Genomic DNA, 25782 nt, shown 5'->3' with positions numbered 1-25782 from the left:
CAGCTGCACAAAACAGTCATTCTGTTGGCTTTCCATCTTATTTTTGCTAAGTTGGAACAATAAACTTAAAAAAAGGTTGTGTAAATTTATGTTTTTGATGGCCAAAATGTGGAAAAATTCAAATAAATTTTCGGTTTTTTTTATCAAAACCCGTGGAAATAATGATCAGATCTTAGAATGTCATACCTTGTTGAATTCGCTACAAAATTTCCAATCCATTGGTATTCTCACCTAAAAAATTTAATTTTGGTCCAGTTTTTGCAAAAAATTATAGTGTTACCCCTTATAAAAAATCAAAAAATAAATTTTAACAAATCAACTTGGAATTGATTTCATAGGTTCTTAGATGCACAAAACTGTCATTTTCTTGGTTGTAAGTCTTTTTTGGCAAAGTTACAACAAAAAACACATAAAAATGTGTGTTAAAATATATGTTTTTTATGACCAAAAGACCAAAACATTAATTTTCAGTTTCGTTCTTTTGATCAAAATACCGGAAAATAATGGTCAAATATTTGAATGTCATACCTCGTTAAAATCATTAAACAGTTTTTAATCCACTGGCATTCACAGCTCAACAACTTATAAAATTCATAAAAGTAGAAACATCTTTTTGTGAGCCATTCAACCTTTTCGTTCCACTGTATATTTACTCTACGCATATTTAACGATAGCCGACACCCCCAAAAATGTGTGAAATTCTCCGCTTCTCGTGTGAAACGATCGACCTCAGCTGCAGTGCTTTAATTATCTGAATGAAAGAAGCTGAAGTCAAGCTGCAGCGCTATAAATACGTGACCAAGTAGGCCTCAATTGGCAAATCGAAAACTCGGACCATGAAGGTCAAGTGGAACTGTTTCAAGTTACTGCTGTTCTGGCTAACAGCACTGACTTTCTTGGCTTTGAAAGTGGACTCGCGCAAACGTGTAAAAATTGGATTACACAGGAATCCTGAACCAATTCACCAAAATATAAAGAACGAACTGAAGACCCTGTCCATCAAGCACAAACTGACGGTTGATGATTCAACAACAGTAGCTCCTTCGAAATCGGAAACAATTGATCCAGGATCAGGGGTGGCCAGACTGGGAAACCTCTATAACACGGAGTATTTTCTATCCTTGGGCATTGGAAATCCCCCACAGAAGCAAAACGTACTGATCGATACGGGCTCTGCGAATCTGTGGGTTTACTCAAGTAAGTGCCCAGACACGTTTAAACCCTGTGCGAGTCAGCAAAAGTACAACTCAAGTGCATCCACAACTTACAAGGCTTTGAATGCCACATTCAGTATCCAATATGGCTCAAATAGGGACGGAGAAATTATTGCCCTCTCCGGTTTTCAATCCCAGGACACAGTAAACATAGCTGGATTTTCCATAAAAAATCAGACATTTGCTGAGGTCACCAATGCACCAGAGGCCGCCGCATTTCTCAAGTCGGAGTTCGTTGGTATAATGGGCTTGGGATTCTCCAACATTGCCATCGACAATATTACCCCACCATTCTTCAATTTAGTAACTCAAGGTCTGATTAAAAAGGCAGTGTTTTCCATTTACCTAAACAGAAATGGCACGAATGCCATCAATGGTGGTGAGTTGATTTTGGGAGGCACAGATTCGGGTCTTTATTCTGGATGTCTGACCTATGTGCCCGTTTCAACGCCAGGCTACTGGCAATTCACAATGAAAAGTGCCAAAGTGAGTGGGTTCAGCTTTTGCGACAATTGCGAGGCCATACTCGACGTGGGCACTTCTCTGATTGTTGTGCCTGAGAAACTTCTGACCTCAATCAATCAAATATTGGGTATTCTAGACAAGAACTCTTCGAACAGCGTCTTTTTTGTGGATTGCTCTAGGATCAGTGATCTACCGGACTTCATCTTCACCATTGCCCACAGAGAATTTCGCTTGAAGTCCACCGATTATGTGCTCCGATATGGAGACACTTGTGTTTCGGGATTTACCAGCTTAAAAGGCAACACCTTGTTGATTCTCGGCGAAGTATTCTTGGGAGTTTACTACACGGTGTACGATACTTTCTATAAGCTAATTGGAATAGCCCCAGCAGTTCACTGATTTACATAATATTATTCGGCTAACATATTATTTCCACTAATAACTTTTTAATCAAAACCTATTGTTCATAAAATTAACCACTTTTAATATGTAACCCACTTCGTAAAATAAAGCTACTCCCAGATTAAAATTAATTTCAACAATATATCACATATTTCAGTTCAAGTCCAATGCATAACCAACTTTACGTGTAAATTTAAATAAATGACAAAAACGTAAAGCTATAAAACAGTTGGATTGACTAGGAGCTAAATCAGTGCACCACCATGAATTTACGTGTGATTATCCTACTTCTCAGTCTGGTCGTGTTTGTGGCTGGTAAAGTTCACCGATTTAGACTGCAAAGGAGATCCCATCGACATCACAAAGTGCCCCAGGCCCATCAGCACCTACAATTCCGCAATGCCCTGCGAAGAAAGTACGGATTTACTCCACTCCGTATAAAAACAAGCCAATCAAGAGCTTCCAAAGGAGAAGTTGTATCAGAGAACTTGATTGATGCCTACAACACCAACTTTTTCGGGGAAGTTTCGGTTGGAGGACAACCATTCACGATGCTCTTCGACACAGGATCCTCGGACTTTTGGGTGCCCAGTTCTCATTGCCAAGTTTGCATTACAAAATGCGGCAATAGGTTCTTCAATGAGTCCAAGTCGAAAACCTTTCATACGAAACGAGTTCCCTTTAGCATACAATATGGATCTGGAGCGGTGCAGGGAATTGTGGGCTCGGATGATGTCGGTTTGGGGGATCTAAAAATCCGACAACAAGGGCTTGGTTTGGTCAACATTACCGACTCCTGCGACGCTTTCGATGGAATCGGGGGAATGGGCTTTCCACCACTCTCCGAAACGAGGTCCAAACCTCTATTCCAGCAGATGATTGATCAAAAACTGGTGGAGCAGCCAATCTTCTCGTTCCACCTGAAAAGTGGTTCCAGCGACGGTGGGTCAATGATTCTCGGTGGATCCAACTCCAGTCTGTACTACGGTTATTTGACCTACACCAATGTGATCGAGGCCACGTACTGGACCTTTAAAATGGATTTCATTGAGGTCCATGGAAAGGGCTTAAGGGGTTGCGTTGGCGGATGCAAGGCTATAATGGACACGGGAACCTCCCTAATAGTTGGACCTGCTCTGGATATTCTCCTTCTGAATAATGCCATTGGAGCCCGGCATAATTCAACCTACGATTTATATATCGTCGACTGTTCATCGATTCCCAAGCTTCCAACTATTGTGCTTGGAATCGCTAACAAAAAGTTCTACATAACGCCACAGACATATGTGATTGTGTTTGAGGACATGTGCTTTACTGGCTTCAATGACTTGCGTGGTCTGACCTTCTGGATAATCGGCGATGTCTTTATAAGGGAGAACTATGTGGAGTTCGATTGGGCCAGAAAAAGAATCGGCATAGCACGAGCTGCTGAAGTGGATTAACGTCCATTGGATAAGGCTTTGTTTGCCATTTATTAATTTTTTGATTTGATTATTATTGTATCCAACTTTTGATTTTGAGGCTAGACTTTAGTTTTGTTAAAAATTTGTTATAAAGAATTAGTTCTTGCTACAAACAGAGCAAAAAATAAATTGATGGAATAAAAGTGTTAAATGTTATTTATTATTTTGGATTTCTGACCTATTTACTCAATCAAATATTGGGTATTCTCGACCACAACACTTCAAAAATGGTATTTTTCGTGGATTGCTTAAGGAACAGTATTCTATTGGATGTCATCTTCTTGAAAGGCGAAATCTTCTTGGGAATTTACTAACTGGTGTACGATGCTTTCTATAAACTAATTGGAATAGCTCAAGTCCTCTGATTTACATTATGTTAATAACATATTAATCTACTTAATAACTAATTATTCAAAACCTATTGTCAATGGAATGAACCACTTTTAATAAATGATCCCCGTCGAAAAATTAAACGCCGATTAATTTTGTTTTCATATTAATTCATTTTAACAATATATCACATATTTCAGTTCAAGTCCCATGCTTAACCGACTTTACGTGTGAATTTAAATAAATGGCAAGAACGTAAAGCTATAAAACAGGTGGATTGACTAGGAGCTAAATCAGTTTGCCGCCATGAATTTACGTGTGATTATCCTACTTCTCTGCCTGGTCGTGTTTGTGGCTGGAAAAGTTCACCGATTTCGCCTGCAAAGGAGATCCCATCGACATCACAAAGTGCCCCATGCTCATATGCACCTGCAATTTCGCAATGCCCTGCGAAGAAAGTACGGGTATACGCCACTTCGTACAACTATAAATCAAGCAAGTGACTCCAAAGGAGTAGTGTTATCGGAGACCTTGATTAATTCCTACGACACCAACTTTTTCGGGGAAGTTTCGACTGGAGAACAACCTTTCACTATGCAATTTGACACAGGATCCTCTGACTTTTGGGTGCCCAGTTCTCATTGCCAAGTTTGCATTAAAAAATGCGGCAATAAGTTCTTCAAGGAGTCCAAGTCGAAAACCTTTCATACCGACAAAGTTCCCTTCAGCATCACATATGGATCTGGATCGGTGAAGGGAATTGTGGCCTCAGATGATGTCGGTTTTGGGGATCTAAAGATCCAAAACCAAGGCATTGGCCTGGTCAACATTTCCGACTCCTGCTCCGATTTCGATGGAATCTGTGGCCTTGCCTTTCAACCACTCTCCATGACGGGGTCTACTCCTCTTTTCCAGCAGATGATTGATCAAAAACTGGTGGAGCAGCCAATCTTTTCGTTCCACCTGAAAAGTGGTTCCAGCGACGGTGGGTCAATGATCCTTGGTGGATCCAACTCTAGTCTGTACTATGGTCCTTTGACCTACACGAATGTGACCGAGGCCAAGTATTGGACTTTCAAAATGGATTTCGTTGAGGTCCATGGAAAGGGCTCAAGGCGTTGCGAAGGCGGATGCAAGGCCATAATGGATACGGGAACCTCTTTGATAGTTGGACCCGTTCTGGATGTGCTTTCTCTGAACAACGCCATTGGAGCACAGCATAATGCAACCTATGATCTTTATACCGTCGACTGTTCTTCGATTCCCACGCTTCCAATTATTGTGTTTGGAATCGCTGGCAAAGAGTTTTACGTGAAGCCACAGACATATGTGATTGTGTTTCAGGACTTTTGCTACTCCGGCTTTATGGATATGCGTGGTCTGACATACTGGATAATCGGTGATGTCTTTCTGAGGGAGAACTATGTGGAGTTCGATTGGGCCAGAAAAAGAATGGGTATAGCACCGGCTGTTTAAGCGGCTCTAAGTTTGAAAAGACTCCTTTTTTTGTAATTTGCATCAGTGTTTAAATGGCCATTTATTAAAAATAAAATTCAATATAATAAAATATAAAATTTGTTTAGTTGGTTTATTATTTTATCTACCATATCAATTGTTATTTGAGGTTAGACTTCAAAAACTTCACAAAATTGTTATTAATTAAGTAGTTTCAAATCTAGCAAGTACAAACAGAGCAAAGAATAAACTGATGAAATAATAGTGTTAAAATGTTAATTAGATGAATTTAAAATTTAATTTAATTTAAATTCCGTTTGGTTATGGAGTATTTAAAGTCTGACCTTTTTGGGGACTCCCTTGAAATCCGTTTGATTTGGAATGTATACAGTCCTATTTGTGATTTCCTGCTGGAGGTTCCTTGCCTGTTGGTGGAGTTGATCCCCCACTTGACTGACCACCGTTGTTACCAAAAATGCCACGTGGCAAACGTGACTGTTGCTGTTGCAGTTGTTGCAGTTGCAACTGGCGCAATTGCACCTGCTGCTGACGTTCAAGATTGGCAAAAATCATGGCAGCAGTGGCGGCAGCACTTGATGGTGTTTGCTGCTGCTGTTGGGCTGCCTGTTGCTGCTGCTGCTGCTGATGTTGCTGGTGGTGCTGCTGATTGGAGCGCAGATTACGAGCCATCAGTTGCTGGTAGATCTGCGTTATGGAAAAATCATTGGGATTGGAGTGACCCAATCCCACAAAATCCCCTCCATTTGGTTGCTGGTGTTGCTGCTGTTGATGTTGCTGCTGCTGCTGATGTTGCTGCTGTGGGTGTGGAGGCCCTGTTTGCTGCTGGGGCTTTTGGATCAAGTTAAAATTCTGCTGGTGTTGAGGTGGGTTGAGATGTGGTTGTGGCGGTTGTTGGTGGTGCATCTGATGATAAAATTGTGGAAACGGAATCTCATTGAAATTGTTAGTCAAATTGCGATTGTTGTTGCTGTTGTTGTTATCGGAGCCAGGTGGACGATGTTGTTGTTGCTGCTGCTGATGTGGCTGCCTTTGTTGTTGCTGATAGCCGCCCTGAAATATGAGAAGAGCGGAATATGTAAGCTCATCAAATTTACTTTTACATTAATAGAACAATCTTATCCGACTTGGGTGCTAAATTGACTAAAAACTTTCGAAGATGAAATAATAAAAATTCAGACATTTTTTGATGATAGAATGGATGTCGTCAAGTTAGCTTTAATAGTTTTTAGATTCTTGTGCTTAAACCAACGGTCAAATATAGCAAAATATTTATGGATGTAGAAATATGTGCCTTTTACTTAAACCAACAGAACCAAAAAGAGAACTAATCAACATTAATTAAATCGAAAACCCCTTACAATAACTTATAGATTAGTGCCGCGGCTGCTTAAATATATCTTACCCCCGAAAAGTTGGATCCCGGAGCTTGTCTTCTATCATAAAGAGCAGACAATCTGGCGGAGCGTTCGAATCCCGGCGCTGGATTCGAGGCATGACTCACCATCGGTCCCAAGCCGGCATAACAAGAAGCGGTGTCCTTGGGAAAGTCCAGAAAGTTCTCGCCAAACACCGAGTAATTCTCGGCGGCCTTGAAGTAATTGTGACTGCCATTTTCCGGATACCCAGTGGTATCTCCATAGAGAGCCCGCTCCACCTCACTTATGTAAATCGAGGCGTGATCGTTCACCGGTGGCTTACTCGAAGATCCCAATCCCGATGCACTTCCAGTTCCAGTTCCATAATTGGGCACAGATGGCTCGGGCGGTTCCACAATTCCCAGGCAAATATCGTTGGGCGTTACGGCCCAGATTTTCTTGGCCAGTTGACTGGATATATTGGCTGTAAGAATGTTGCATAATTTATTATTCCCTCAAATTTAGAAGAACTTTTACCCAGAGTGGCCGCCGCTGTCTCCTTGGCATCCAGATCGTCAGGCAAAAATTGGCACTTATTGGTATTCTCTGACATCGTTAAATTAACTACGATTTTTTTAGGAATAACCTCTTTCAGCTAACTTTCGCAGCTCACTGAATAGAATTAAAATAAAAACCTTAAGCCGGTAAGGGAGTAATTGAATACTAACCCAAACAATTCGCACTCTCCGCTTGTTTATAAACCAAAGGAATTCCGGCTTGAATTACACGTAAACATATAATTTATAGCCTCTGCAGCACCAACTAATGTCAATTTACTTCCAAGAAATTGCAGGAAAAATGAAAGGCACATGTTAGTTGAAAAAAAAATTTTGACATAAGATAAATGGGCAGCATTGGACAAAACTTTTTGCAACACTACTCTGTATAATCATTAATATTTTTTCTATATTGTATTATAAATAAATAAATCTACTATTTTTTATTTCTTTTTCACTTTTTTTTTTAATACTTTCCAATGATTTTTTTTTGGCAAATGTTTACCCACCTTTGCAAATTCCATATTATTCGACTATAAGAAGAAAAGGTTGTTTTTTTAACGCGTTAACAATGCTATAAACAAATATTTAAATATTTGTTTGCTAAATCCTTTTGGCACTTTAATAATCTCCGAAAACTGCGCATGCGTGAATGTCAAACATCCGTAGTGTGACCGTAGAACAAAAAAAGCAATCCCTATTTCGCACACCAAACTTTGCAAGTCAGAATTTATAAAGATTATTTTGACGTTTCTTTTAAAGCCAAATTATTTGTACATTTAAAAGCAAAATTTAATGGGGTTAATAAATATTTGACCGCGCTATAAATAAATTATTTTTATGCCCGTTAGTCGCAGAGTAAAAGGGTATATTTTATTCGCTGGAAAGAATATAGCAGTCTTCCGACCTCGTAAATTCCTCTCCCTGTTTATTATTATTTGGTGCGCTATTTAATGGGTCTTCACCAAACAAATGTTCGAATCTGGCAATTGTTTTTATTATCAACAGTATTAACTTTGTTTTAAAATTGTTAGCAGAGCGAAAGTCCACAAAAGCTTAAAAAGTCAAAGTCCGTTTACAGGCTCTGTAATCGCATAACAAAATCCCGCTCCAGCGCCGCACAACTTAACTGGGGGCAGTTGTAAAAGCGTTGGGGTGGATCTGAAAATATATTGTAAAAATACATTTAAATTTACTTAATAAAATTTTGAGCAAGCCATTATAGGTTCTTTAGAATCTATTATAACCATATTCATCTCTTTTCTGTCTTCCGACGCTTACAAATTTTCGGTGCTGTTGTTGCCGCAATTTCCGTGCTCGTTCCATCCCCAGGTGTAAATCTCTCCAGCCGTGGTTCTAAGTAGCCCGTGCTCGGCTCCCATATGAATCCTGGCTGGGCTCTGATCCTCCGGAAGTTTCAGGCGAAGTGGCGTGGGAATAGCCTGCTGTTCGGTGAACGATCCGGTTCCCAGTTGTCCATAGCAGTTGCGACCCCACACGAGGATCTCGCCGTTTCTCAGCACAGCCGCATTGTGGGTCCAGCCCACGGCCAATTGTCGCACATCCTCCTCGAATTGAAAGGCATTCGACTGTCCGAACTTGTTGTCTCCCAGGGTCAGGATTCTCTTGGTGTTGCCATTGCCCGCCTCGCTGAGATCGACGCACTTGAGCAGCATATGATTCTGGCCACTCGAAATGGAAACTATCCGCAGCTCGTTCGGATTGTGGACCTGTATCTTCACCGTATTGCACCGGTGCAGGCAGGTGGCCGTGATATCCAGTTCAATGGGCGGTGGATCCATGATTCTGAGTCGTCCGAAAACATAGATCTTGTTGTCCTGCGTGAGGACGGCACAGTGCCGCATGCCAAAGCTGATCCTTTGAGCGGGCTCCTCACGCGGCAGTTTTACTGGCATCGGTCGTCTGACTGCAATGAATCCGCGCTGGCAAATCCCCAACTGCTGGAACGCATTCGAGCCCCAGACATATAGACGTTTGGTTAGCGTTATTGCTCCTGAAATATCCCATCCACAACTGATGGTTTCCACAGGTACTTCCTGGAATATAGGAAATTAAATCAATTAGTCCTGGCATATAAAATATTTTTTATTCTGATTAAATATCAAACTAAAAATGGTCCAATGGTCTTCAGTTTTGTCTTCGGTCTCCAAAAAGTGATATATTTGAAAGGGATTATATTCATTAAGATCTTTCTGGTTTCTTACCCCAAAGTACTCGGTGGGAATCATCTTGAACTCGTTGTGGCACTCCTCCGTGGAGTCCAGTCCCAGTTGCCCACGATTATTCCAGCCGCAGGAGTGAACCCTTCCGTTCGTGTCGAGGATGAGGACGTGGCCACCACCTCCGCGAATGAGGCGCACCTGGGAGACGGCGAAGGAGCATTTGGTCACCCGCTGCGGTGTCATGCACAATTCCGACTCAAAGCCAAGGCCGAGCTGGCCGTGAGAATTGGCACCCTAAGACATGACAAAAAAAAGGGGAAAACCCAACCGAAGGAAATCACTCATTAATTTGCAATGCAAATTCGCCAATGCGATGTCTCTGGAGTTTTTTTTTGGCATACCCTTGCAGAAGGTGGTATAATTTTAGCGCAAAGTTTAGAACAAAGAGTAGGGGACTCTATAAAATGCAGTTGGTAGGCAAAACCTGAAGACCTAATGTTTCTAACATTCGAACATATTTATTGGGAAAGCAGAGAACAAATTGTCTTTCAAAAATCTAGCTTTTAATTTAAAGATTTTGTAAACTTAGTTTCCCACAATTTTAAAATATCAAAAATTAATTTTTAGAAATCCTAGATCCATTCCTGTGGCTATATAACTATGGTATTAATCGGAATATTGTCTTTTTTTAGGAATTTTTAAAAGTTAACCTTTTGCCAATGCCTTTCTATGAATTATAGAATGAAAACTGAGCTAGCGAATGTTGCTAAATCAACATAATAGTTATCTATTATTTGAAATCCTATCATTATTGTGAGTTCACAAATCGGATTAAATCGGATGACAAATAATCTATAGTTTCCACTGAGAATACTTGGTCTGCAAGGGTGTTCCAATCTTCGGTTGCCGAAGATATCCAGTGTTTCTTGGGGTGGATGAAGGGGGCTTCCTACCCAGGCGTAAACCTCCATTTGTGTGACCACCAGTTGCTCCTTTCGCGCTGCACTTCCGGTTGTTGTTCGTCGCCGCGATTTGGCCGGTGATTTAATGCGCCGCAGTCACGCCAGAAATGTGGCTGCAAGCCCGCGATTGCGACTCCTCGATGGCCTCCAATGGCGCTCCTTGGCCCTCCGGATACGTACTTCTGCCGTCGGCAGCTCATGTAAAACTGAGGCTTGGCTTTGCCACGGGAATTACTTTTATATTCACCGAGTTTCTATTAATTTTCAGCCTGCGAAATAATGTAAACAATGCGAGTCATTAGAGAGGGTACTCGGGGCTGTCGATACTATCGGGGCTTAGTTTCGATAGTAAGCGATGGCGGTTACACGGAAAATAAATGTTAGTACTCATATCTGTAGGAATACTTAAACTTCAATTAATTTTAATTTTGGTTAACATTCCTATTTATCATATAACAGCATTTTAATTTTAACATTGCGAAACAGCGATAGTTGAATGTAACGAAAATATGAGCTATGATCGATAACTATATTTTGTAACAGCCATTAAGTTAAAATTAAGCTTTTTAGGTTTTATTTAATTTAAACTCGCCAAAAAATAATAAAGAATGGGAATGACTTAAAGAGGAGGCAGATTTTCACAAAGAGCTGATTTATTAACATGGCTTTGTTGACTAACAACAACATATGTTGTATGGTTAGTGCTAACAGGGTTATGTACATTTTTTAAAGTTCCCGCCAACAGAACATTTTGAATGAAAAAGCTAAACAAACTTAAATCACTAATTATTTTATTAAAACAAGTTTTTAATTAAGTTTTAATTGTCGAGCTAAAGGAAGAAACCCACACTAGTTAGCCACAAAGTGTGTTTGCTGAAGAAGAAGACGGGAATTAGTTTAGAAAAATTAAAAGGAACGAATTGCTGATAGCCTAAAAAATATAATTTCAAAAATATATTGAAATGTTTTGTTCCATTACTAAAACTAAAACCATTATTCGTTCTTTCTAAATTCTTAGCCAAATCTAAACCAGAAAAATTAAAGTCAAATTAAAAAGAAAAATTAATTTTAAAACGACCTCCAAAAACCCAACTAATAACACTTTGCTTCCATTTAATGTCTCATTTGGTTATGGGCTTAACGATTATATAATCTGGGCAGGTGGGCGTGAAAGTCGTGTTAAGCGCATATAAATATATTGTAATTTAAAGCAATTAAAGTTCAGGGCGAAGGTTAAAGTGCATGCAATTTTAATTAAGTTTTAATTGTCGAGCTAAAGGAAGAAACCCACACTAGTTAGCCACAAAGTGTGTTTGCTGAAGAAGAAGACGGGAATTAGTTTAGAAAAATTAAAAGGAACGAATTGCTGATAGCCTAAAAAATATAATTTCAAAAATATATTGAAATGTTTTGTTCCATTACTAAAACTAAAACCATTATTCGTTCTTTCTAAATTCTTAGCCAAATCTAAGTTTTCTGTAAATATTATTACTTAACTTTTAGAATAAATAAACTAAATTGAGGTATAAATTCTAAGCTTGGGCATTAAACCTCAAGGAAGATTTGTTGATAAGCATATTTAAATTGCGTATACGCCATGAAGTCCATTCTAAATCCCCTGCTTACAGCTGAACTGGTTTTTAATTACCCCGAAACCACGGCGGTGAAAAAGCAGAGCAACACCAATGGGCAACTGGCGCTAACAGCAGGACATTATAAAGCTGCAACGTTCGACTGGCATGCGATGGCCAGGACCTCCCAGGACCTCCTCCTTTCAAAACTCATGTGAGAAATGCACTCGCACTGGGGGTCCGCATTTGCAATTCAAAAATGAGCCACACATTCAAATGGCGAAAGGGTGGCCGTCTCTAAACGCTAGAAATGAAAACTGATGATTTTCACTTGATACCGGCAAATGAAGAAAATCCATGCAAGAAAAGACGGCGACTCCACATGCAATCGAAGGTGCCCAAAGGCAATGGAAATCTCTTTTAAATTGCCATGGCAATGGCAGTCAATTAAGACCACAGGGAATTAACATGTTCACCGTCGAATTTGAATAGAGAAACTACACCCAAAAAAAAATAGTCATAGAAACGAAACTATTGTTACATGAATTCTACACTATTCAGTATAAAAAATTTCTCTATAAGATGAGTATTAAATAAAAACTTCGATAGTATTAAAATACAACTTTCGATGTTATCAATTTTATACTGCCGAGTATAAAATTTAAACTCACTCGATATACTCATACGGAATCTCCTGGTTTATTTTTTATACTATTTAGTATAACAAAAATACCAAGTAGTATACATAGTATACGGCATGTAGTATACATTTCGTACTACTTCGTATAATAGTTATACTAATTTCTAAGAGTTGCAGTATAAAAATTATACTATTTGGTTTCCTTGTAGTATACATATTTCTCCCAGTAAAAATGCGCTGAATTTTTTTTTCTTACTTATTATTTATTATATGTTTTTAATATTATATATTATACTAATATTTTTATAATTAAAATTAGAATTAGAATGATTTAATTCTTACATAACTAACATTCGATTTTTTATAAATGGTAGTGGGGGGTCCCTTAAAAATATTTATTTTATTAATTTGTAGGAAATTTTCTTTTTGACCAAGTTTATAAGATTGGTAATGCTCATCAAACTCAAAAAGATTATACTGGTCACTTAAAATAAATATTTCATCTTCATGGTTAATTAAAATGTATCTTATTTTATGCAATTTTATACCCTCCCCATATTTTTTTAGAGTTAAACAAAAATCATTTTTATATATAATACCTTTGTACTCTAAGCTATTTATTACAACGTCTTTAAAATTATTTTCTAAGTTATTTAATGTATTGATAAAAGTTGATTCAATTAAACTAGACACACAAGAATATTTAACATCGAATGGAGTTTTTATATTAAAAACAAAATCCTGTAAGAAAGTCCATATCTTGTTGGACTCCTTTGGGTAGTTAAGGCCGAATACCTGATAGACTTTAAAACAAATATCTAAAGCTACTATAAACGAACTAAATTTGTACAGGCTTTCCCCAAAGCTTACATAAAACTCTGTCAAGTTTTGGATATCTATACCCACAACAATTATAAATGGTTGAATAGGCGTATTATTCTCCACATATTTCCTGTTAACCTCTTCCAGTTTATTTTGCAAGTCATTTATGGCTTCAACATGCAAAATAGTGCTGCTCACGCTGTCTTGAATTGTTGCCTTACGACAAAACTTCTCGCTGACTTGTGTTACTGTATATCGGTAAGAGGGCTTTACAACAGCGTGCAAAAGCATAAATATTATGCAGTCTTTTGAGCCTACAATACAAACATTAAGTTATTAAATTTCAAACAGAAAAATATTATAAAAACTACTTACTTGGAGAAACAGAAAAACTTAATGAGGTAAAGAGATTTTGTTAAAATTTGTCCTTGACGTTAATAGAGTAGTACGATATAAGCTTCGGGACTATTTCCTCCCCCTTAGTTGTTAAGCAATATTTTCTGTTCGGGTACAGTATATTAAAATCGTGTTCCAACTAAAAGTAAAAGTAAAACGTTAATATATAAAGAAGAATATAAATGGGTTTAAACATATAATAACATTACGAAACATCACAAACAGTTAAAACCCCAAAACTGGGCATCATGCTTACAAATTTATGTCCCATGGCCTGCTTAAACAAAGGAAACTCCTTAACAATTGCATCCAAACTATTTTCTGAACTACAGATGATGTTTTTTCATAGGTATAGCCACAGTCTATAAATTCATTTTATAATTAAAATAACTTAATATTTACTATTATATTTAAAGTAACTTACCAATTAAATGTATAAGGCAAACTAGGTCCAAATCATTTTCAGTTACAAATTTTTGTAGTGCGTCCATTATTTGAAAAGCTGAAATAAACTAAATTTGTTTGTTATTGCATTACATTGAAATTTAAAAAACAAGACAATATGTTTACAAGTTTTGGGCCACTCGTACAAATGTACATACATATGTATGTAAGTATGTATGTATGTATCTATCGCAAAGCACAACAAAAAAACAAAACAACTGCGCACTTTTCCGTTTTCATCCCCCAGTTTCCATGGTAACAAGTGATTTGCGCATGCGAATATGTAAATATGTACATACACATATATGGAAATGCGACTGCGCAAATCACTTGTTACCATGGAAACTGGGGGATGAAAACGGAAAATAGAACATTTTAAAGTAAATGTACGATACTTTAATTCCGATTATGATTATTATACGAGATCAATCTGGCCACTCGATTACTCTTACATATTTCCACACAATCAACCAATAAGGATAAAATATGGTTGCCTTTATTTTTTAATAATTTCACTTTACTTACGTCTTTTTCTCTTCACGAATTTCACCAGAATGCAGGAACCCGATGACGGCAATTAGGCACTAACGCGACGAAAACCACTAAGATGTGGTAACGCGTTTTGAGATCGAACTGTCGCATTCGACTTGGTCTCACACCAAAGACAAAAATCGAAACTCCGGTTTAAATTTTAAACTACAGAGTATTGGCCTTATAATATGTGGTGTTGAATTACTACTACTGAGTATAGGTTTCATATTATTTGGTAATAAATTAATACTGACTTCCTGTATACTGCCTGTAGTTTTTTCTTGAAGCCAGGAGTATTAATTTTAAACTGAAAAATTATTTGTATGTGGTATAAAAATTACACCACATATTAGAATTGTAGACTCTTCGGTATAGAATTGACACTAAAAAGTATAGGCGTTATATTCTTAGGTATTGAATTAATACGTATACTTTAATACTGTCGATAGTTTCTTTTTAATACACGTTTATTAAAATTACACTTTCGGTTTTTTTTTTGGGTGTAGGGAGAAATCAAAAAGTAGGAGCTCTGATTTGATAATTCCACTGGAAAACTCCAGTTAAGATATCAAATTTAATTTTCAGGGCATTTAAAAGTCGTTTAGGTAGGCTTAACTTCGCTATGCCTTTGTTTTTTGTGTCCAGTATGAATTGTTATCCCTATTTCTTGGCGCGAATATGACGGGTTTAAATGGTGCTTTTCCGTTTCGCAGTGGTCAGCTTTGAAATATATGACGGGAAATCCCCATAAAACTATAAACAATCAAACGAAATGAAAAATTAACTTCTGAGCGGACGTTTATTAATTTGGAGTGAAATAAAACCAGCTTAGCTTCAATGTTGCTGAATAATTGAATTATTCACTGATCTTAATTGAATTTTAATCGTTCAAATAACTTAATAGCTTAAATACATTTTCAGACAAAATAGCACACAAATTCTGAATAGTTAATTTTAATGAAATAATTTGATTTAACAATGCTATTTCACTTCACTACTTATACTTATTTATTTACTTATACTTATTTTCACTTCACTTTCTTTTATATACTATAAATGTACTAAATTTTAGCAGGAAAACAAATGTTAACTAACATATGTTAACAGGGTGCTATAAAACAACAGTGAAGGTGTTGCTAAATTCTTGCTGCCCAAGAGTATGCAACACTTGCAAATAGTGCCCGCCAAAAATTCAAATTCGAATGTTGTGCTGTCAATAATATTGTTTTCGGGTCATTCAAGAGCCTCGCGAAGGATCCTTGTAAGGATAAGTGTATTTCGAAGGACCTCCTATAAGGCTTCACTTGCATTCGCGCCTGCATGTGTGTGGGTACATGTGAGTGCGAGTGTTCCCAGTGGAGTAATTTAAACGTAAAGGACACGTGACTCCATTTCCTGTGTGTTTTTTGGCATCTTTACGACATTTTGTCTGTGGGTTGTCACATTTTTCACGTTTTTTGTTGCTCCTGCGTGTTGACTTGGTTTCGTGTGTTCAGTTCTCCATTTTTGCTAACGCTAACTTTGTTGTTCTTTTCCTTTTTCTTGCTAAAAAGAGACATTTTTTGTGCTGTTTTCGAAATTAAATCTAATTTGATGTGCAAATGTGTTGTGTCGGCACTGTCGCTCTGTTATTAGCCACACTCTGGCACGTATGCCCTTTCAAACATTGCAGCTACAGTGATCACTCGAAAATTATTTTTAAATAAAATAAATCTTTCTATTTTCATCTAAAACAAACCTTTCATAAATGAATTCCATTTAATTTGCATGAATTTTAAGTTAACCCTAGTTAGTATCAAAATTAGTATTACTATTAAATGAATATCCTCCGGATATTTTTGGAAATAGAAACGTCAAATTTTAATCTTTAATGGTATATGTAAGTATTAAGTACATTTTTTAGGAACTGTTATGTGATTTAATCGTTGAAATATAGAAAATATTTGTAAGCTCCTTAACGTTTTTCAAACTTTATCAAATAAGGATTTCCAAAGTGTCGAGAAACCACAGTGTTTTTTATGCCCCTCTTCATTTGCTGGTTCTGAATTAACAGTTAACGAGTAAATGGCTTACGTTTTTTCTCCTTGCCCGCCCTTATGCCCCGCCCCCTTTTGTGGTTTCATTTTCATTGCAAGTTGCATTTTGTTTGTTTTTCGCTTACGCTTTATATTTGTTTTTTCCCCTGTGGTTTTCACTTCGGCAGGAGCACAAGGACAACGCCATCGTGTGATAAGCCAAAGTGGCGAAACTGTAGTGGGCGCGGGGGGGAGAAGCGGAAGGGGAAGTCCTGCTGATCGGGGAAACTGCCGATTGGCACTTGCAATTAAGCGTTTGGCTTTAAATGTCATCGGTTGGCCAGCGTTTTTTAAAATTAAGTTATCTGTGGGACACGGTGGTTTTCACGGCGGTGGTAAACTGATTTTGCTTGTTTAAAATGCCGGTGGAACTTAAGTTTGTGAATTGTTATAGGTGTATAATTTATCAGGATTCTAGAAAAAAATTGTTAGGTAAAAATTATATGGTTCTTTATAGTCCTTTAATATCAATATCCTGTAATATCATCCCTAGCTGAATAAAATCTCTTCAATAGTTAAATGTCAAATTACCTTCTGCAATAAATACTTTCACATTTAAGGAATTAAGCTAATCTGGGCAAAATTAAAGAGAAATTGAGGAGAAATGTTTGAGACGAGAAAGAAAGAATATTGCCAAAAATAAGCAGTGCAACTAAGAAAGCTATTTATGGGAGAAATGCCTTTAAATGAATGTTGCCACTCGAACGAAAAACCTTTGTTCTGAAACCAACATAACACCCCAAACCACCACCCCCTCCATTTGCATTGCCCTGTCCAAAAATGTTTCGCATTCCATATTGTCCGACCGAAACGGTTTCGAATATCAGCGGGACAGAAGTCATGGCGACCACTAATCATGAGTGCGGTCCATTGCAGTGGACAGTTGGACAGAGGAGCCCAACCATTTCCTCTGCGGAACAGCATGAACCACCTGAAACTCCATTCGTTGGCCGAGCTGACATAATCGAAATACAATGCCAAAACTGTCCCGCAATGGATGTCAAATTATGAAAATGGAATAGTTTCTCTGGTGTGGCTGACACTTTAAATGAAATTTGAAAAGCAATCAGAACCGCACAGAACCCACCAACCAACCAGGTTTCGGTGTTGCCCTAATTGCTCAATCAAAAAACGTATGCAATTCCATGGGGTAAATCAAGCTGACGCTGGAAAATGCATTTTCAAAGCCAAAAGAAACTTAATTTTATACTTAAACTTTGCCACAAAGACATGGCTTAAAGGGTGGGTGGGGGGTGGAGAGGTGCGCGGAAGGGCGGAAGTGTTTGGCGGTTTTTCTGAGGGGAAAACGAATGAAAGTGATTGCCACAAGCAACAGCCAAAGACAACAATGCCAAACTTTGGCCGTGCCAAGGAGCTGCTCGAAAAGCGGTGGGAAAAACGGTTGGAAAAATGGGGGGAAAAGCCGGGAAAAATGGGGAAAATGGGGAGGGGGAAAACTGGGTAGCGGAAACGGAAGCGCATTGAGCAAAGTTGCAGTTGTTGGCTTTTGTTTCGCCATCTCGACAACGCCAGAGCAAAGCAATTTAAGTTAAACAAGCGCTCAACGTCCCCCCGCTTTTCCTCCACTGAGTTTCCCGCGCCATTTTCCCCAATCGTCAGTGTCCTTTTCCCCGCGACCCGCACAATGTAAATGTCAAATATTTTTCAAAATCCTTCGTTGCGCTCGGATTTGCGAGCACTTTTCAAAAACTGCTTTTCCTGATTGACTTAAAGTTTTACTGCTTTTCGCTCCTGACGAATCTTAAGAACTGAGTTGGAACTACTTAGCAATATATCAAATGGCGAACATTTTCGCTACAAATTGATTTACGAACGAAAACTTTATCTCGACTAAAAATAATTAGAAGCAAATGTTGGATATTCTGTGACAAATATTAAATGATTGCAAACATTAAAGGCTTTTAAAGAAAAAGGAACTTATTATTTTATTGCGATAAAAACATCAGAAAAGTTAATTGTATTTAATCAGAATTAATTTCGTGAAAATCCAATAATATTGTAAGTGTTTCGTGAGAGTTCCTAAGCTATTGAATATTCAATTTCAATTTATGGCCTGTGAAGCCACAGACAAAGCCCAGCCTCGAGTTGGGCCCAAAGTTTTGTTCGATAATTGCGGGCGGAAGCCCTATTTGGCTTGGTTTTCCTCCGCTTTCCAACAACTTGCAGCGTTGCCTCGATAATTATTATGTAAATTGCTTAAAAATTCACCGCAGGTATACCCAAAGGATTCACTTTGCCTCAGTTTTCCCCGACTTTCACCCACCGCTTTCCCCCTCGAAGACGTCGTCTGGCAGCCGTTGCGCTGCATTAAGCTTGATTGCATTAAGTTTGCTTTCCTCCATCCAAAAGGTGCAAGTCGGGGTTTTCCGGGGTGAGGAGTGCGGGGAGGGAACGGGTATATCCCTTCAGTTTCCGGCGGGACGCTTGCACATTGCCCTTGCCCGATTTCATTGCGCTTTAATCTATGCACTTTGAATTTCTTAGCCTGCATTCCGTATTAGCCAAATTTTCGCATGCTTCGTTGCATGCCTCTCGGTTTTTTAGCGGGGTTCGGGTTTGGGGAACACCTCATCGAACTATCGCCGCACTGTGGATTTAATGAGGAGTATTGATTATTTTTCAGATGTTTTTTTTTGGGTTAACATCATCACAAATCACCGGAAGCGCGGCGTTTAAACCATTGTTCTATTTTTATTATATTTATATTTAAATAAAATGGAGCTTTCAGGTGACAAGCATTTAATTTTAAATATACCACAGCAAAAAATTATGAAATGCAAAGAAATCAAATCAAAAGTGAATCAAATGACTTTATAAAAATGATGACAATGATGGGAACTCGAACGTAAGCAATAACCAAACTTGTCATAAGCTACAAAATATTTTAAAACTTATTTAAAAATATTAAAAAAATGTTAAGCCCACTGTAAGCTGCCAAGGGCCTGTGAAAATTTGCCTTGTTGCGCTTGACAGGATATTGATGACCTGCACCTTCTGGGGATTCCCCCTCTCCTCAACCTCAACCTCCGCCATCATCATCATCATCGAACATGTCTGTCGCTGCAAAACCAATTTAATCTTTAGAGATTTTAACACATTCTACTACACTATACTATACTATACATACATGAGTTGCTTCCGTTTCCTATTCCGACTTCTTCCTGTTGAGCATGATGTGATCACTATGGCTTCCATTGTTTTTGTTTGTTGCTAATAATTAATTTGTGTGCATTACAGCAACTTACAGCAGCCACAATTCATTGAATTTAAATTAATTTTTTATGGCTGCCTGCACTTTAATGCTTGGCTTTGACTTTTTATAAATCCTAGAAATATCAATGGTTTATTTGTAGTTTAAGCTGTTAAGGTTTCTATTGAAACAATAGTTTTCAAATTTACAGGCTTAAAAATGAGATCTAAAGAAATCATTTATTGTAACTAATTTCTTTTAATTTAATTTTAAGCATCTATCAATTCTATTCTTTTTTGGGTTACTCAGAATATAAAATAACTCAAAATTATTGACAATATTATTTTTATACTTTTTTGTAGTGTTTTTCCAATGAATTTTTCAACTTTTAACAAAATTCTTTTGAGTATAAATAGAAAACTAAAATCGATTAATTCACTTTATGTTTCTGCTCTTACTTAATTTCTTTGAATTACTAAAATGGATTTTCCTCGACAGTACAGTTACTTATCTGTGAATCCTTGTAGTACCCGAGTAGAATCCTGCACCTACACCCCCGAATATATATCTTAATCCGCTGATGTTACTCCAACCGTTGCTATTTCTCAATCCGCAGTTGGCCTCAAGTGCCGCAGCGCAGTTTATGCAAATGAGGCGGTGCCGTCGCTCCTGCGGTTCGCCGTCTGTCTAACTGACAGGACCTCTGTCTTCAGTTGGATGTGTGCATTGTGTCCTTGTCTTGGGTTAAATTGCTGCCTTCGAGGCCACGCCCCCTCAGTCTGCCCTTCGTGCCCAGTGGGCAACTAATTATTTGTTAACATAACACGAGTGGCAATTTAAATGCAATTAGGTTCGGCCTGGGCTTCCCCTGCAGGACCTCGGACTCTGCTCATTAGGAGGACTTGGGTCCTTCGATTGAGTGCAGATTTCAATTGGCAATTTAAATTGTTTCAATTGCCAACTTGGCAAGAAACTTAATGAGCATTTCGGATTTATGAGGGCGACTTCAATCGATTTTAAAAGGCATTACTGCAAATATCTTTTAAATAAATTAAGGCTGGCAAGGGAAATACTAGTTGTGGGTGTGGAATAATAATAATAATTCAGAGAGATTAAACGGAAACCAAAATAAATATAAAATAATATGGAATATTTGCTCTAAAAGTTCAAAAGTCATGCAATGTATCATCACACTATTTACGTTTAAATATTTTTGTTATGTTCAACAATCATTAGAGAATAACCTATGAAGGATTTATTTTCGGTATTCAACCATATCATTGTGTAAAGAATTCGAATCAGAAAAATAAACGAAAAAGCTTTTCTGGAAATTATATAGCCATCTCGTTAATTTCGATGGGAGCACATAAATAAAATCCAACTACCAATGCCAACCATTCACTTTTATGTCAATGAATTCAATTTGTAATCAACAATGCGTGTCATCCAATTGACAATTTAATTACAAAGCCAGCGAGTGACACAGAAAGCTAAAAATTATGTCTGGATGCCAAAAAATCCTCAACCTGATGTCAGGAAAACCCCAGGAAAAGGCACTTAATTCCCAAACCCGCCTCCGAGCTCATCTCCATCTCAAACTGCATTGTTTTTCGGTCCAGTCGAAATCTATTTAAACAAGTTCCTCCTAGCAAATTGCATTCGTCTCGAAGCCGACCAAATGCGATTACATGGGCCACAACACAAAAGGCGGAGGACAGAACTGAAGGAGCAGGGCTTGGCAGATGGTGTCCTCGTGTTTTTGGCATTGTCCTGCTAGTTGGATGGTTGGGTGCAGTGACCAGAGATCAAGCTGGCAAATCTCTGCTTGTTTGCAGCATGTGTTTTACTCTGTATCACCCGGGTATAAGGTATTTGTTAAGGGGATTACCGAACACAGACTCCGGAAGGTGAGGGAAATTAGTGCCGACAGAAGGATAATAGTGAAAATAGGAGAAAGTAGCTGTGGGCCAGCTGAAGCTATTCCTTAAGCTTATAAGCTTTCATAAGATAAGGTAGTAATTATGGCATTCTTTTTGTCTAAAACCACAGCAGACAAATGCTTTCTTTAAGGTTAAAAAAGATATAGTTACAGATCCCTAGAGAAGAGTGTCCCCAAACTCCAAGGACTATCTTTCATTTACTCGAATCGGATGCAAAGCCGTAATGCATTTAAGCCACAGGATTCTTTCTGCCACAATGAGAAATAAAAGTACGCAAAAATGAAGAAAGGAGTAAATGGTAAATGGGAAAAACATAAGTAAAGAGCCCGAAGAGTGGACAAATGTGTGTCCTGCAATGAAATGCATGCAAATGAGCTGAATAATGAGCACTCCCTGCCGCATCGCAATCCGTTCTTCCGACCTCTGACCTCTGGACAACCCTTTTGTGGCACTAATTTCCCCAGCAGCCAGTGCGATGTTCCCTCCTCTGTCAGGGTCCAAAGTGTCAGTAAGTCAACAAGAATGCACTCTGACACCGCCTGAAGGAGTCGAAGGAGGGAAATCGGGAGACTGTGGGCCATACTGTGGAACACTGACAAAACAAAGCGCTCAAAATGTTTTCTATACAGGGGTGGTCAAAAGTATTTACACATTTCTTATGAGTAAGTACGTGTAATTTAAGAATACAATGCTGCAATTTACTGAATAAATATATAAAGGAGAACGAAAAATATTTAAAGAATTCAGCCATTCAACGCATATTAAATGCCATTTCTTAAATGTTTTATAAATATTACTATATATAGGAAATGTAATTATTATTTATATATGTTTTCTTGTACTTATTAATCAAATCATAATAAACAACGATGAAACACAACGGTTAAGAAAAATTAGTTGGGAATTTTAAAGATGTACCTTTGCTTTTCTGTTTATCTTTCACATAGGATATTATTGTCCGTGCGAAATATATTTTGAAATAATGTCTGAAGAACTAATGTTTTTTTTAAGGATATATTGAAATTAAACTTGTAATCATATTATATGTAATATTCTAGATAGAGTATATGTTTTAACATACAGTTTGTTTTCTCCAGTGAGATAAACCTTTATCTCTCAGTGAAGCAATCTCTGCAATGGTGGCCTGTGTTGGCCAGTCGGAGTCCACTCGACACTTTGAATGTCATTAGGCTGTCCGTCCAATCTGGAAGCCAGAACCCGTGTCGTCCCTGCTCCTCCCTGGGATCCCCCTGCTCCTCCCTTACCTCCTTTACCTTGTCCTCCGTCCGGACACTTAGTCAATGTCTCACTAACAATCGTCAACAGGCTCAAGCAGCGTAGGGCAACAATCATGGCTGTGCTCTCGTTGTCACCCCACCATTGTGAAGTCCAGAGTCCTCCCGAAAGGACCTCGCTTTGTTTGCCTGCCCTGGTATATGTTGAATGCATTTTGGCCCAAGAACGTTTGTCAATTTTACGCTTGTCGACTCTGTGAATTGCCCTTTTTTGTCCGGGGCGGAGACTCCTGTATTATTGCTGTATGTAAAACGCGTGCTGCGTGTTGTAATTGTCCTAACTCCGACACTGCCGGTCAAGTTTCGGCTCCCAGATGCTATGTAAAAGTGAAATATGCTCGGAAATACCTGGCAAACAGGTGAGCCCGATGACAAAGCGTAGCTGGAAAAAGTATTAAAAAAAAAGTTAACTGGCAGATGGCAGGACAAGTGACTGATATGTAGTGAGGTTGCTTCAGGTTCTTTTTTTTCGGATGCAAGGCAAATCTCAATAAAAAAACATCAAATAACTCGGTATATACCGTGTCAACAAAAAAACAAGATTATTATATAGAATGAAAATTAAAGAGGCTTTTAAATTAAAACTTATATCTTTAAATATAATTTTAGGCTCGAAAAAAATCTGGTTATACTTAAAATAATCTTTGTTAAAAGGCAACAATGTTTACTACATTTTATATTACATTTTGTAAGAATGTTATTTTACTAAATATATTTTATTTAATAAGTATTAAGAAACCTTTTATTTGTTTGTGGTTTTATACACATTTCTTGATGTATTGATAACTATAAATATATATAATTGCTATTGTTATTTTAAAAGAAAAATCTGGCATATCAAGATCATTAGTTAAGCGGCTTAAACATCTTTGATCTATTTATAAATAATAAAACTTATTTCATAAATAGATCAAAGATGTTAAAGCCGCTTAACTAATGACCTCGATGTGTCAGATCAGCTAGTGGCAAAGTGACCTCCGAAAGGTAATCCCAATCCCGCGGCTCTGCGAGAAACTTCACCCGCGCTGGTGACCCCGATGACTTGGCTCCGCTGACACGGAATATCCCTAATCGCCGATGGCTGAGTGCAAAACGCAGCGCCCGGGGCGACAGTAGCATTTAGGGGCTTATTAAATTGCCATTACCTAAGCCGGACATCATCACCATTTTCGCCCAGGGCCGCTTGCACACGAAGGCGAAGGCTCGGCATTTGCCACTCAAGTGCGGGATTAGCGGCGATGATGACAACAGCTTGACAGGCGGCAGCTCCATTAGGGAGGCGTTCGAGGAGGGGGCGTGGCCAGGCGGTGGCGCCAAAGGTACAGGTAAAGGGGATTCAGGTGAGTCGAGGATGCCTGACGAGCTTAGCTGGCCAGCGAACAGCAAATACGGACACTACACTTCGAAAAACTTGCTATCTGTACTGCACTAAAGAGAATAACCATAAAGTGGATAAATTAAAATAATAATTACAATTTCATTAAAATAATAAGTTACAATTGCGCCTCCTTTTCCTCCATGAAAAGAAATTATTTTAGAAAATGTTTAAGGGATTGTAGTTTTATATTCAGTCAGTCAAAAAGTTGCAATTTCTTTTAAAAAATATTTAAGGTATGATGCAAAATCGTATTCAAATCACAAATGTCTGACTTTGGACCTTAATTTGAAAGACCTTATGCGAAAAAAAATATTAAATTAAAATGTAAAGCAACGGCATAAGAAAATCCGAACATTCGTTTTAAGTTCTATGACTTTTACTTAATATAATTATACCATTTTTAAAAATGCAGATAATATTTTCATTTCATTTAATCAGAAATATTACTTTTGAAAATTTTAAGTTATTAATTCAACAAAATATTCCCTATTCCTTTAAAGTGCCTACCTTTTTTAATACAATATCTCGATATTTTTAAGTGCCTTCTTTTCTTCAGTGTTTGAAATAAATCCCCACAAAATATTTAACATTTAAATGTGCCGAAATTAACTGAAACTGTCAGGCTGGCCGGAAAGTGGGGAAAAAAAGGTCCGAAGTGGGATGGTTCAGGTAAGTGAAAGAACTTGCCACACAGTAAATGCGAAATAATCCACAAAAGCCGAAACGACAGCCCCGAAACACACAATGTGCAGTAAAAGTCGGGGAGTTGGCGACAACAAAGGCCGGGACTCTTGAATGGCCACCGCCAGGACCCAGCTGCTCCAAATCCCGCAAAGAGTCCGAAAAATATATAGAGACCAAAGGGCCAGAGCCTTAATCTGCTTTAAATGGCAAAGAGATTTCTGCGTTTGCCCACTCCATCAACATCCAACATCCAACCTCCAACCAAGCCGCATTCATACGGCAAGTATCAAGTGCATCATCATCGTCGTCATCGCTATCAAGGAGCAAAAGGACAGGACAGTTTGGAGAGGACGGGACAAGGACGAGGCCAAAACTGCATTAAGTTGCC

The 25782-nt window shown here is 38.2% G+C and overlaps 5 protein-coding genes and 1 long non-coding RNA gene across 10 annotated transcripts; 3 read left to right on the top strand and 3 right to left on the bottom strand.

The window, feature by feature from the left end:
* Window positions 1–748: 748 nt before the first annotated feature.
* On the top strand, window positions 749–2212 carry LOC108052845 (lysosomal aspartic protease). Its single transcript, XM_044460050.1, has one exon. The coding sequence runs from the start codon at window positions 837–839 to the stop codon at window positions 2076–2078; it is 1242 nt and encodes a 413-aa protein (XP_044315985.1). The 5' UTR covers window positions 749–836; the 3' UTR covers window positions 2079–2212.
* Window positions 2213–2344: 132 nt separating this feature from the next.
* Window positions 2345–3604, top strand: LOC108052840 (phytepsin-like). The gene has a single exon (XM_044460193.1). The coding sequence runs from the start codon at window positions 2345–2347 to the stop codon at window positions 3521–3523; it is 1179 nt and encodes a 392-aa protein (XP_044316128.1). The 3' UTR covers window positions 3524–3604.
* Window positions 3605–4180: 576 nt separating this feature from the next.
* LOC108052843 (aspartic proteinase A3-like) lies at window positions 4181–5427 on the top strand. The gene has a single exon (XM_017135343.1). The coding sequence runs from the start codon at window positions 4181–4183 to the stop codon at window positions 5348–5350; it is 1170 nt and encodes a 389-aa protein (XP_016990832.1). The 3' UTR covers window positions 5351–5427.
* Window positions 5428–5623: 196 nt separating this feature from the next.
* Window positions 5624–7963, bottom strand: LOC108052844 (GATA zinc finger domain-containing protein 10). Of its 2 annotated transcripts, XM_044460243.1 has the most exons (5): window positions 7772–7963; window positions 7434–7541; window positions 7243–7377; window positions 6753–7189; window positions 5624–6400 (listed from the first exon to the last, which is right to left on the bottom strand). In XM_044460243.1, the coding sequence occupies exons 3-5, from the start codon at window positions 7316–7318 to the stop codon at window positions 5723–5725; spliced, it is 1191 nt and encodes a 396-aa protein (XP_044316178.1). In that variant the 5' UTR covers window positions 7319–7377; window positions 7434–7541; window positions 7772–7963; the 3' UTR covers window positions 5624–5722. The 2 variants fall into 2 exon arrangements, with proteins under 2 accessions (XP_044316178.1, XP_016990833.2); XM_017135344.2 differs by lacking the exon at window positions 7772–7963 and having other exon boundaries at window positions 5625–6400; window positions 6852–7189; window positions 7434–7599.
* A 274-nt stretch (window positions 7964–8237) lies between these two features.
* On the bottom strand, window positions 8238–10712 carry LOC108044015 (secretion-regulating guanine nucleotide exchange factor). Its single transcript, XM_017122863.2, has 4 exons — window positions 10399–10712; window positions 9488–9739; window positions 8544–9319; window positions 8238–8423 (listed from the first exon to the last, which is right to left on the bottom strand). Exons 1-4 carry the CDS (start codon window positions 10414–10416, stop codon window positions 8327–8329), a joined length of 1143 nt encoding a protein of 380 aa, XP_016978352.1. The 5' UTR covers window positions 10417–10712; the 3' UTR covers window positions 8238–8326.
* A 2245-nt stretch (window positions 10713–12957) lies between these two features.
* On the bottom strand, window positions 12958–14861 carry LOC123037756. 4 transcript variants are annotated; one of them, XR_006417629.1, is made up of 5 exons: window positions 14806–14861; window positions 14261–14348; window positions 14093–14198; window positions 13816–13975; window positions 12958–13754 (listed from the first exon to the last, which is right to left on the bottom strand). It is a non-coding gene; the product is annotated as an uncharacterized LOC123037756 (long non-coding RNA). The 4 variants fall into 4 exon arrangements; XR_006417627.1 differs by having other exon boundaries at window positions 14261–14338; window positions 14806–14848; XR_006417630.1 differs by lacking the exon at window positions 14093–14198.
* Window positions 14862–25782: the final 10921 nt, after the last annotated feature.

The sequence above is a fragment of the Drosophila rhopaloa genome, unplaced genomic scaffold, assembly GCF_018152115.1.
Source record: "Drosophila rhopaloa isolate 14029-0021.01 unplaced genomic scaffold, ASM1815211v1 contig_2, whole genome shotgun sequence".
Classification (NCBI taxonomy): Eukaryota; Metazoa; Arthropoda; class Insecta; order Diptera; family Drosophilidae; genus Drosophila; species Drosophila rhopaloa.
Note: the sequence above shows the minus strand (reverse complement) of the source record. Positions and strands in the feature narration are given on the sequence as shown.